This window comes from Bactrocera neohumeralis, chromosome 6, assembly GCF_024586455.1.
Source record: "Bactrocera neohumeralis isolate Rockhampton chromosome 6, APGP_CSIRO_Bneo_wtdbg2-racon-allhic-juicebox.fasta_v2, whole genome shotgun sequence".
Lineage (NCBI taxonomy): Eukaryota > Metazoa > Arthropoda > Insecta > Diptera > Tephritidae > Bactrocera > Bactrocera neohumeralis.
The window spans coordinates 23,658,266-23,671,108 of record NC_065923.1 but is presented as its reverse complement, the minus strand read 5'-3'; the positions used below and the strand labels follow the sequence as shown (position 1 = coordinate 23,671,108).

The following is a 12,843-nucleotide window of genomic DNA, read 5'->3' as shown; positions in this document are numbered from 1 at the left end:
AAAAAGCAAAAACAAAACCGGTGTAACTGTCGAAAAAATACTCACATAGCGAATATAGCCTTCTCGGTGATGCCCATGAGTGCGCTTGCTATGGCCAAGACGAAGCCGAAGAGTCCGAAGTATATGTGCAATGGCATGTAGGCGACCTTGAGTGCCTGCCGCCAGCCGGGTGCGAGATAAGCTGTAAATCCGGCCACATATTGCAAGCCGAAGACGATGACAGCGCCCATACCCACCCACGAGTGCAACGAGTACATGTTCGGTGTTGGTGGATTGGCCAAGTTGTGCGAATCGAAGACGGTGATCAGTGCAATGACGGTCAATACGAAGGCTGTCAAATGAATGCCGGCATGTGTCCACTTGAGGGTCTTCTTGCGCACATTGCGGAAGCCACGATAGACGAGTATGGCTGTGAAGTGGACGAAAGCGTTGAATTAGTGGAAATTATGTAAAAAAATGAGATATTGCTTAGAAATATGTACATAACAGCTAAGTAATACCTTCAAATGCCAAAGTAATTATTTTTTTTTTTTTGTAATATGTTGGAGTCTGAAAGAAATATAGCATAAAATCGTAAGGTATTCAATGTTTATCCTAAAATATTGTATTTGGTCCTCATCCGTCTAATTTTAAAAAGAAGGCTTAAACTAAGATCTCTTTGGGGAGAATTATTAAAAAACCGAATCTAAAGAGTTATGGTCATCCGTTCCCACAACAGTCGGGTCTAAGTAACCGGAACGGATCCGGATTCTTTATCCGGTCAAGGACTGTGAACTCAGCAGAATTCTGTCGCTACAACAATAACAACCAACTCTACACCATTCCTTGAAATTACTTCAGGAACGTTTTCTGCCGCTACAACAACAACAACAGTTATGGACATGGCGATACTCTAAACCAGTTCGTAACAAACTTAAATAAATCAGACTATCCTTTCAAGGTTGGCAGTACTAGGCATAAAGGAAGCTCTATTGAATATAATATTTGGGAATCATATACACAGGCGGCACTGCTGCCTTGTGGTCATCAAAGATTACTTCCATCGTAGTCAACAATTTTAGGAAAGCTTTAAGCTCACAGGCAGCTCAACTCCACTTGTCCCTAAACTGGGTTTCCGGTCAACGGAAAGTCAGCCTCTCGAATTCAAGACATAGAAAATACCATGCTGAGTACGATCAAGGAAGAGCCTTTATACAAGGTCCGTTCCAAAGTAAACAGGACTTTAAAAAAAACAGAACAAATGGTTTTTTCGGCAAAATCAATTTATTTTATTGAAAATAGTCTCTTTCTGCTTCAATACAGCTTTTTGCACGGTCCAAAAGCATGTCGAACGAGTGTTTTAGCTCGTTGGCCGGTATGGCCGCCAGTATGCCGGTCCAAGCGTTTTGAATGGCCTCTACGTCTGCATAACGCTTTCCTTTCAAGAGCAAATGCATTTTTCCAAAAAGGTAGAAGTGGCACGGTGCCATATCAGGTGAATACAAGGAGTGGTTAATGGTTAAAATGTGATTTTTGGTCAAATAATCGTCCTTCGAATGTTGGATTCTGAGCAATTTTTGGTCGTCAGTCAATTTGTGCGGAACAAACCATGCACACACCTATCGTAGGCCCAAATGTTCGGTCAAAATGCGATAAATTGATGTTTTGGAGATGTTCAATTCCATTTCCATGAATTTCAATGATGATTTCGGCGGATTTTTGATGAATTCACGCACAGTTTCGATGGAATTTCCGGCGATCAGGGATTTTGATTGGCCGACATGTTGATCGTCATTTATGAAAACGTTGAAACCACTCGTGCACTCTAGGTAATTCTCGCCATGAACTTTTTATCAATTGAAACGTTTCGGTAAAAATTTTACCAATTTTAAAACAAAATTTAATGTTGGCTCTTTGTTCGAAGTTCATTTTCGCACCGATAACATAAACGTACTGACGCTTAAAACGCAATAACTTCACTTCTAAAGCTTAGTACGCAGCTCTCAAGAAACGTAAAAACTTCATATAAAAAAACGCTTAAGAAACGGTCAAGATACTTTCCTGCGACAAACTTACTTGTGCTAGTATGCAGCTCTCAAGAAATCTAGTACCAATTTTTGATACTTTTTTTCAGTAAAATGTGAATATGGCAAACCTTGTTTTGCGAAGAAACATCAAATCAACAATTGTTTCTTGAAGGAAATTCGAAGTAATCGTCAAATTCATCCTAAATTAGTTGAAATCATTATTATGAAGTATATTCCATTTTGAAATGTTGTATAAAACCTACCAATCATCAACAACATTTCTTAAATCTCAATGAAAATATTTATGTTACCATATACATACGCACATACATATTAAGCTTAGTACGCAGCTCTCAAGAAACGTAAAAACTTCATATAAAAAAACGCTTAAGAAACGGTCAAGAAACTTTCCTGCGATAAATTTACTTGTGCTAGTACGCAGCTCTCAAGAAATCTAGTACCAATTTTTGATACTTTTTTTCAGTAAAATGTGAATATGGCAAACCTTGTTTTGCGAAGAAACATCAAATCAACAATTGTTTCTTGAAGGAAATTCGAAGTAATCGTCAAATTCATCCTAAATTAGTTGAAATCATTATTATGAAGTATATTCCATTTTGAAATGTTGTATAAAACCTACCAATCATCAACAACATTTCTTAAATCTCAATGAAAATATTTATGTTACCATATACATACACACATACATATTACGCACAAAGTTTGTTTTCTTCGTTTATTCTCTCTTGCTCTTCTAATGTAGATCATTCACAATGCGTAACCAGCTGCCAAAATTACTTGAGAAATAATGTATTTTTTTTCTTGAGCAATTACTTGAGAGCTGCGTACCAACCTTAATCTATGAAATGTCATGAAATTCTCACTGGACAATCGATAGAGATAGCAGATTCTAACGCACCAGTCGACATATAGATTGCGCCACCAGGGAGCGCTAGATTCAAAAAGTCCTGTTTACTTTGGAAAGCACCTTGTAGTATATATGTATGTACAATTTGAATAAATAACTCGGGGCAGATGGAAGTCAATAAACAAGTGCAGTATAACGCAGATATGGCCTAAGTATGGCAAATCAATAACTAAGGACTTAAAAAATAGGTCCAAGAAAAGTATACACAGACATTATACAAGGCACATTTGCCGTGACTGCAAACTTGAAGGGAATAAGGAAACACTTTTCCACTTTCTCTGTGAACGTCAATCAGAAACCCGAAATACCATAGAACCCTTGGAATTCAGGTACGAAACTTTGAATGGCTTTCTACAAAAACAATAATGAATAATTGTAGTTTCATAGAGGGCACTAAACGATTTTAATGCATTGATAAAACGAGATAGCAAGAACTTGAAGATCTCTTTATAGGAACAAGTCAATTGAAAACTCCGGAACTACCATAGAAAAGATATATTTTTTTTTTGCCAAAACTCGTTTTTTTGAATAAAGTAGTTCTCTTCATGGGTGACACACTGATTATAACGACCCTCCAACATTTTCAAAACAGGCCTCAGCTTCGGCGATCACCTCTTCCTAGCTAGCATTCTTTTGATAGTATGTGAGAACAAGAAATCGTCACTGTGAACCAGATCTGGAGTACGGTGGATGCGAAAGCAATTCGATGCTCAGTTCATGGAGTTTTGCCATCGTTTTCACTAGCATGTGACATGGTACATTGCCTTTGCGAATCACCACTTTATTTTTCTTTAAATACGTCCGTTTTTCGGCGATTCCATCCTAAGTAATAGTCGCTGTTGAGAGTCCTTCGTTTTTCAGTAAAAAATTATTTCAGGCGCATCCCAAAATACAGACGACCTTTCCAGCCGACTGTTGCGTTTTTCCACGCTTTGGAACGGATTCATCGCTTGCAGTCCACTCGGATGGCTCTCGATTGGATTTCAGACTAAAATAATGGAACCTTGTTTCATGCATTGCAACACATCGATGCAAAAACTCCGGTTTATTATGCTAGAACATCTCCCAACACTACTCCGAATCATCAACTTGACGTTTTTTGGTCAAACGTGAGCTCGTGCGGCGCATACTTTGCACAGAGCTTCCTCGTACCTAAATATTACTTAGTAAAATGATATACTATACATATTCAGTTGATATCTTTAGAACGCCTGCTATCTCGCACAACTTCACCTTACGGTCATGCAAAATTATTTTGTTGACTTTTTATTGTTTTCGTCGGTCCATTTCTTTTGGGCTTCCATTGCGTTCACAGTCTCCGGTGCTTATTTCCCCACGTCTAAACTTAGATGGTTGCTTTTTTTGGGATAGTGTCCAGAAACTAGTCATCAATCCAAATTTTTGCTTTAACTGTATGTTCCCCCTTTCAAAAAACATTATTTTATCAACACACGAAACTCCTTTGTATATATTTTTTTCACAATAACAAAAGTTGCTTCACTCAATATGATATAATTCACAAACAAATGATCCATTGGAGTGAGCAGGTGATCAATAAAGAAGAATGATCGACAGCTGTCAAATTTATACACGCGCCTTTTTTGAAGGTTAGTGCTAACTAATTATCATATGTATCTAATTTTAGTAGCGCCATCTATGTGTCAGGCCGGGTATTATTCAATTGACCTGTTATATCAAAATGACGCATCTAGCGCTAATCATGTTCGAGAAGGCTGCACTTCTACCTACCTTCCCAATGCCTCATTTTGTTCGATAAATTGGCACATGTTTTGACTTGCTTCTAAAAAGTTTATATGATTTGTATTCAACTCAAAAAAAAAAACGCTGAAGGATAGATTTTTTATACAAAAATTTCAAAATATAGCGAATTTCTTCATTAATTTCACTCATTTTTGAAGAGCTGTAACTTTTGTTTCAAATTTCCAGAATTTAATATTTCTTGTTTGTTAAAAGAAGCTTAAAATCTCACCTTTCCAACACTATATGGTATGACACTTGGTAACACTGGAGATATTAAGCGACTGCAACGACAACTATTGACAAAATACGAAAAGACTTTTTCGACTACTAATATACATACATACATACCTACATATGTACATATGTACATATGCCAAGAATATTATTCATTAATTTTGTACTTAGTCTTGCCTATGTACGAACACTCGCACCTCAAAGTGGTAAGCCAATACTTACTTATGGCAGTCATATAAATTATTTTTTGCAGCAAGCGAGTCTCAATAAAGTATTCGTGTGACAATAAACGAAGAAAATCAAACCTAACCTCGATAAAAATGTTTAGCTTTTGTAAGAAAACGATTAATGTAACTATTAAGCTGCACACAACTGTCAAAATCAGCTAACACCGCACACATTTGTACATAAAAGGTATGAAAGTGTGTGTCAATGCACTCACACGCACACACACACGTGCAAATATGTTCATGCGTATAAAGCTCATACCGCCAACTGTTTACATTTACGTTTTACAACACTTGTTTTGTGCTTTGCAAGCGCAAGCACTGGGGCTGGGTAACGCTACTTACAATTGCCATATAAGAATAGCAGGCCGATTGTCATGAATAACGGATGCCAATTGAATTCGAGCCGGGGATTGGCGGTGCCGCCAACGCCGCCAAAATGTATGCCAACCCAACAGCTAACCAAAATGATCATCGTCAAGCCGCACAGTTGCGTCACCAAGTACAACACCTTAAAGTTCGTCAGTGTGGCGTCCTCATCCATTTTGCCTATAATTAAATACAATAATCATTTAATTACATACACTTATAAATAAAATGCCTGTATGTATAGTATGTATGTATGTATGTGTTTAATGACAAGCGTTTGATATAAATATTTATAGATATGGTTTTTCATATCAGTAGTTCAGATTTATTGTAAGAAACATAATATATTTGTGTAAATATAGGCGTATATATTATTTTTACAGTTAAGTATGTAAGTATGTATATATGTACGTATCTATAATTGTTTATTTACGATTCTATCGCTTTGGCAATAATTGGAGCATTCGAAGTAAGGTGCAACATATTTTCTGCGCTTTTCCTCTCAACGCCCAACCACTTACATACATACATACATACATAGTTGTTGGCGCGTTAAGGAAAGTTTCGTACACATTTGACTCTAAATGACTAAACAAATATAAATACGAGCACAAAGCATATGTACACACGTAGTTGTGTCAACAAAAACATGCATACTTGCATATGTATATACATACATACATACATACATAAACATAGCTTTCCACTTGTTAACACATTTCCGAACAAAGTGGTGCAGTGTTGTTGGCAATATTTGTAATGCGCGCTGGGAGGGGGTTTGTAATTGAAAAAAGCATATGTGAGAAGTATAATTTTTGTTTATTTGCGTTGACTGGGAATTTATAAAACTAATTTTCTGCTTTGGCTTTTCCTGGAAATGATTATATTTCATATGTATGTATGTATATTAGAGTGATTCAAAAAAAAATTTTTTTTTTTTCGTTTCGTACTTGGAAAAATAGGTTCTTAGACATCTCTAAGAAAGCCTTTCCAAACATGAGTTTTTAATTGTAACGGGAAGGTCCTCCTACATACAGTTTTCTATTTTTTCTTATTATCAGATAGAAAAATTTATGTATATCTCGCTTCCAACTACTTGAAAAAATATCTTGTTCCTTAGATTTTGTAGGAAATTGAATGCTCTACAAAAAAGGTCTACTATGATTTTTTCGTAAACCCAAACGTTTAAAAGATATTAACAGTTAAAATTTGACTATTTTTGGGAAAATTTTTATTTCTTATGAATTTTAAACTCAATGAAAAAAAATTATTATGAATGATGAAACTCACAGTTTTGTAGGAAATTTACTGTTCTATAAAAATGGTCTTATATGATTTTTCGATTAAGTTAAGCGTTTACGAGATATTCATCGTCAAACATCAATGCATATTAGGGTAGATCAAAAAAAATTTTCTTTTTTTCGTTTGATCCATTGTTGAAAAATGGGTATCCTAGACACTTCTAAGAAGAGCATTTCCAAAAATCATTTTTTTTTCAAATATTTAATAATACAATTTCTAGTCGCTTTTTCCCAATTTATATCTTAGACATTCTGCAAGCTTCCTTGAATCAAAAAAAAAAGTGGGATATGACTACTGCGCCGTTGAGCGCACTGCGAGCGCCATCTTTTCTGCGCACATACCTCCGAGGGATATGTGGTAATTTTTCACGGATGGTGCAAAGCTCAAGGCGAAGTTTGGAGGGGAAGTCTTCTGTTAGAAGCTCTCTTGTTTCAGACTGCCAGACCACTGCAGTGTCTTGCAAGCAGATGTACTTCAACGAAGTGCGGCAGCTTTTAGAGAGCGATGCATCCACTCTGATAGCAATGCTATTATTTGAAAGCAATGCTGTCTTCAGGCCTTGAGCTCGCTGACAGTGAGCTGTAAGTTGTCGATATAATCGCATTGTCAAAAGTCATCACTCCTCTGCCTTCCTCGCCAGATTTAACTCTCTGCGACGTTTTCCGATTCACAAAACTCATAAGTACACTCCGGGAAACCCATACTGAGACTGAGTCGGTTAAGGAGATGTAGAGAGCTTTGCTAAAAACTACGCCTGCTTGAAGGCTTAGTTATAAAAAATTGCGTTGTAGGTATACAGAAGATCCCTACTTTCAAAGCAATAATAATATCGCTGAGTTTAGTGTGCGGCTTAAGGGACTAAGCTTTTGAATGATTGGTTTAGCTGTTTTTATTTGAAAATATGTCTCATTTTAGTTCCATTTATGGGTTATTAAATAAACTGTACGAAAACTCTGATATTACTTTGAACGCTTTCCGACTTTTAGCACTTGTTTAGCTTATGAAAATGTTAGCTGAATAAAAAACATTAGTTTAGGCTAACATTCACAAACAAAAAAGGAAAAGGTCTGTTGTATACTCTCATGTTATGTTTGAGCTCTGCTCACTTGTCACAAAACTTTTTGAAATTAATGAAACAGAAAGGTTTTGCAGTTGAATTCAGCACGAGAAATTATGCGGGATCTCTATAAAGTGGTATAACTACTTGCTACCTCAGCGTTGCTTGATTTTGCCAGTTTATTTCATTTATGCCAATTTTTTGTTCGATTAACGCTTCAAAAATTAACAGTTCAAAGAGAACTAAAACTTCCTTTGAAGCAAAGACTTTTCTTTGTGAACTTGTTTGTGCATTGTCATGATTTGCACTTCACTATGTTCTTCGTCCAAAGTAGCTACTAAAGATATTTGAATATTTTAACTATTTTCTAATCATATTGTACATATTGCGTCAACAGCAGATTGGTATATTTTTAATTTTGTTTCTTTAATTATAGTATTTTGTTCAATAGCTTTGTTTTTTTGTAGTTATCTGATTCTTTTTAAGTACAATACTTGTAAGTGCATATACTTGAGTATTTTTAGGTCCGTTAGAACACAATTATTTGCGAAATATAAAACATCGCTCTTCGGTTATTAGTCACAGAAAAAACTATTGACAGCAAATAAATTATTGATCACTTTGAGGCATGTGACGTTTTGGAAATTACGCTAACACTATTAATTTATGAGTATTCAAAACGCCTATGGTTTTATCAGAGCGCTGTAAATAGTAACACACTAATGTATTCATATGTAGGTACATATATTTATGCGCTCGCATCGATCATCTGCGCAACAGAGCATCGAGTTACTGCGGTTTCTACAAGCGATAGTGGCGATAATAAAACGATTCTTATGCCATTGTCAGCATACGTGAGGACGGTAGTTTTTCAATTATCAAGATAATATACGGTTAGATATGGGATAGAGCGTGAAATTGATACTCATTTAAGTTCAGGCGACATCAAGGTGATCTATATTTAGTAACACTTATGTAGACCCACGAGCCGGCGTATAAAAATTTCAAATACAACTGAAACTGAAGTTTTGCCTTTCAGTAAAATTATTTGGACGTCCTCTAATGCTAGTTTGAGTTAATAAAAATATAGTTATAAAATATGAATTCATTGCTATACCGTGAAAGGTACTTTAATCTGCCGATATTTCGTTGATAAAGAGATTACTTAAGCAGAGATAAACCCAAAAAGCTCAAAATAATTTCGTTAAGTTGAGATTACCTTAATCGTCCAAACAGTCATAAACAATATCTTATATTATGTCAAAAGCTTTAATAGTACCGATTTCAGGTATTAGTTTCAACCAATGTAATGCCTTTTTTGGCACCGAAAATAAGAAGATGTTTTCACTAATTTGAAAAAGGTGTATTATATGTGACCTGGTCTACGGAAAGGGGGCTTAGTGTCAAAAAATCAATTTTCACTTTTTAGTTGATTCGGATGGAAGATGAGATTTTAACAGCTGTTTCCTAGAAAACTAGTTTTCGCACGTTAGCTCCTTTTTTCCCTTTTCGTAGACCAGGTCACATATATTGAACTATATGCCTATACAGTATATCAATCGCAGGTACAGAAATCTTCATATTCGGTATATTGAAACTAGGTCAAAATGTGAACCGATTTCGACGTTTTCGGAACGGAGTTACCATTAGTAATGACCAATAAATATGTAATACTCAATTTAATTTTAATTTTTGATATTCTTTTTAATACCTGAGTGCATCAAGCATACAAAATGGCGTTCTATGGAAAGTAACTGTGGTTTTAACTTCGCTTTGAATTTCGACTCTGTTATTAAAGTCTACAGATCTCAATGAAAATCTGCTAAACAAAATTTGATTTAAATCTTTCGGGCTATTCGTGAGATAATGCATCGCAACTTAATTGAGTTCAAACAATGTTTCTGTGAAGTTTGGTTGACATAGCTCGACTAGTTTCTAAGATCGTAAACTTTTTCGGTTTCGAAAATCTCGAAAGAAATATTCCAGTTTTAGTTACCAATTTTTATATTGTACAAAATGTTACTAACAAATATCAAGACTGAAGTCTTCGTCCACGTATGTTGCCTATATTTTTTTCCTTATTAGGTTAGGTTAGGTAAATAGACTGATATTCGTGAGATTACAAATAATCCCACTTGGACTGCTAGAGACGCTTGTCCATTGTGATGCCCAGAACTCCTAAGTGCGGTTCACAAAGACCATCGTATACTATAAAGCGCCTATATCCAGCCACAAATTTATTAAGCTGGCCAATATCTACTTCAGCCAATTTGCCGGGTTCATAGAAAGTATGGCAACCAAGACGCTTCAAACTTAGTCTGGCGACAGCTGCACAGTGAAGGAGAAAGTGTTTAGATGTTTCTAACTCATCTTTCTCCCTGTATGAAGTGAGCGTTCCCTACCAAATTATTTGTTGTGGACAAAGCTTAATTTTTAATGTTTGATTGTCATGACGTCTGTCATTGAACTTACAGTCATTGAACGAACAACATCTTATCAACATTATTGTACTAAAAATGTCAAGTTTTGTACCGAAAAGTGATGATTTGCGAAAAGCAGTAATTTTTTGTTTCCATTTCAAGAAAAGTGCTGCAGAGACAGTGAATTCTTGTCGATGAAGTCGAAAATTGGATGTCTGAAAGGTGGTCAAAATTTGTAAAAAACAATGGTCACTACTTTGAATACTTTTTTTTTTTTTTTTTACTTTGCCATTAAAAATTAGTATTTCATTATCACAAAAAACCGGTACACCGGTATATCACCGGAAGCCACCCAAAAGAAAATATCAGAGACCCTATAAAATATGTATATACATAAATGATCATGACGAGCTGGTTAACAGAGATATGTTATCGATAAAGTTAACGACACAACTGTCAAATTTTGCAGAATTTTCACAAAAAAATAAGCTAAGATGATAATATCTGTCAACTTTTAGCTAAATTTTGAGTATTCCCACCAGTGCCATACTAACACAAGAGAATGAAAATGAGAAAATCAAGTAAAAATTAGCCTAAAATAAGATTAAATGTTTCAAAAAAGATAAAATTGCCAAGGGCACAGTCGAAGAAATTCATTTCGAAAAATTCGCAAAAGCACAATGGCTGATAAGAATAGTTCCAAGGAGAATAAAGAACATGAACTCGAAAAAAATGAAATCAGGGTTATGCGCCGGAGTAGAAGCCTCCAGCTGTATGGTAACCTTGAATTGTTGGCACTTGGCATGAGGCTTGGTGCGAGTATTTACATATTTACAGACTATACATATGTGCAAGCCATAGATTCATATATTTTTCTAAATGCGTGTATATAAATACCATATATTTACACTTCTATGTATTTTTGCATAATTTTTCAGATAACTCGCATGCATGATTGTTGGTTTGTTTCGTTTTTGTTTTTTATATTCATGTGGCTGCTGCTGAATAATAATATCTCCATTCTTCATTTGTTCATTAACATTCCCATAATGTCTCCGCATAATTACAATTATGCATGCATGCCTACATGGCGATGCAAAATTGAAAAAATAAAGAAACTTTTAAAAATTACAAAAACAAAGAAATAAAAATCTTAAAAAAAATATTTGTGAATGTAGGCGAAAACAAACAACTTAGCAGCTTAGTAAAGAACTGCAGCTATTATGAAAATTACTTGGAGTTGAAGTAAATGCTTGCAAATGTATAATGATTTTTTACGAAATATTATTAAATGTAGTTGCCACACGATTTGAAAAAAAAGTTCATTCGAAAATAAAAAAATTACTTTTTTTAAATAAATATTTAAAAAATTTAATAATATCAAAAAAAAAACATTTCAAATCGAGTGGCAACTACATTTAATAATAAATAAAATATTTTATTTGACGTGGTATCTTCACGTATACATATGTATATTTTTTTTATTATTATACCTTTTTTTAATTTTAAAATATTTATTTGTTTTTCTTTATTCTCTGAACAACTTTAATTTTTTCGCCATAAAATTGTATTATAAGTGGAAACAGAGTTGCCATATTGTAATTCTAAATACCTATTAACTAAAAATTAAAACAAAATGGAATATGATTGAAGAATACTGTCATAAAATAAATATTGTCAAAATTTGATTTACGACATTGCCACCTGACTTGAAAAAGAGAAACATATTTTCAAACAAAAAATAATTAACATATTAATACACTTTATTGTATAGACAAAAAAATGAAATTTTTTTTCAAATCATAAAATTTCATTTTATTTTAAACAGAGTTGCCAGCCATATTAAAATTGTAAATACTTGTTAACCAAAAATTAAAACAAAGTTTAATGCACATAGTTAAAAAATAAGTCAAAAATTAAGCAATTTAAAAAATTAAAAAACTATGACTAAACAACGTTGCCACCTAATTCGAAAAAATAACATTAATTCGAATTTTATATAAATATGGTTAAAAGTCGTGGCAATTAAAAATAAATACAAGAAAATTATGACTTAATAACGTTGCCACCTGATTTGAACTTTATAAAGCACATAATGTATTTCGGAATTAAAAAAAAATTAAAACTAAATTGAATATGGTTAAAAAAATAGCGTCATGTGAAAGAAATACAACTTATGGTTAACCAACGTTACCACCTGATTGGAAATTTATAAAATCCAACATAAAATGTTTAATTTGATATAAAAAGTGAATACCAAATTTAGTTAAAAAAAAGTGTCCCGTGAAAAAAATTACAAAATTATGACCAACTAACGTTGCCCCCTTATTTGATTGAAATTTAGAAAACAAGCAATGTACTTCGAATTTTATACAAAAAATGCTATATATATGCTATTGAGCTCGACTTAACCGATTACATTTTTATGTTTTTTATAATTCTCTCATAATTTATTGACGTTTCTTACGGTAAATATTTATTTAAAAATAGCGTTAAGCCCTATTTAAAAATATAAAACTATACAATCTATTACGAAATA

At 33.9% G+C, this 12,843-nt stretch overlaps 1 protein-coding gene across 3 annotated transcripts in view; it reads right to left on the bottom strand.

Annotated features, from left to right (window-relative positions):
- The window catches only part of LOC126761076 (plasma membrane ascorbate-dependent reductase CYBRD1), a 42,576-nt gene that overhangs the window by 967 nt on the left and 28,766 nt on the right, over positions 1-12,843 (bottom strand). For all 3 annotated transcript variants that reach the window (XM_050477005.1, XM_050477004.1, XM_050477003.1), the window contains exons 2-3: positions 5,502-5,705; positions 46-409 (exon numbers count right to left, since the gene is read on the bottom strand). In XM_050477005.1, coding sequence (XP_050332962.1) covers positions 46-409; positions 5,502-5,700 — 563 coding nt within the window. In that variant the 5' untranslated portion in view covers positions 5,701-5,705. The remainder of the gene's footprint in view (positions 1-45; positions 410-5,501; positions 5,706-12,843) is intronic.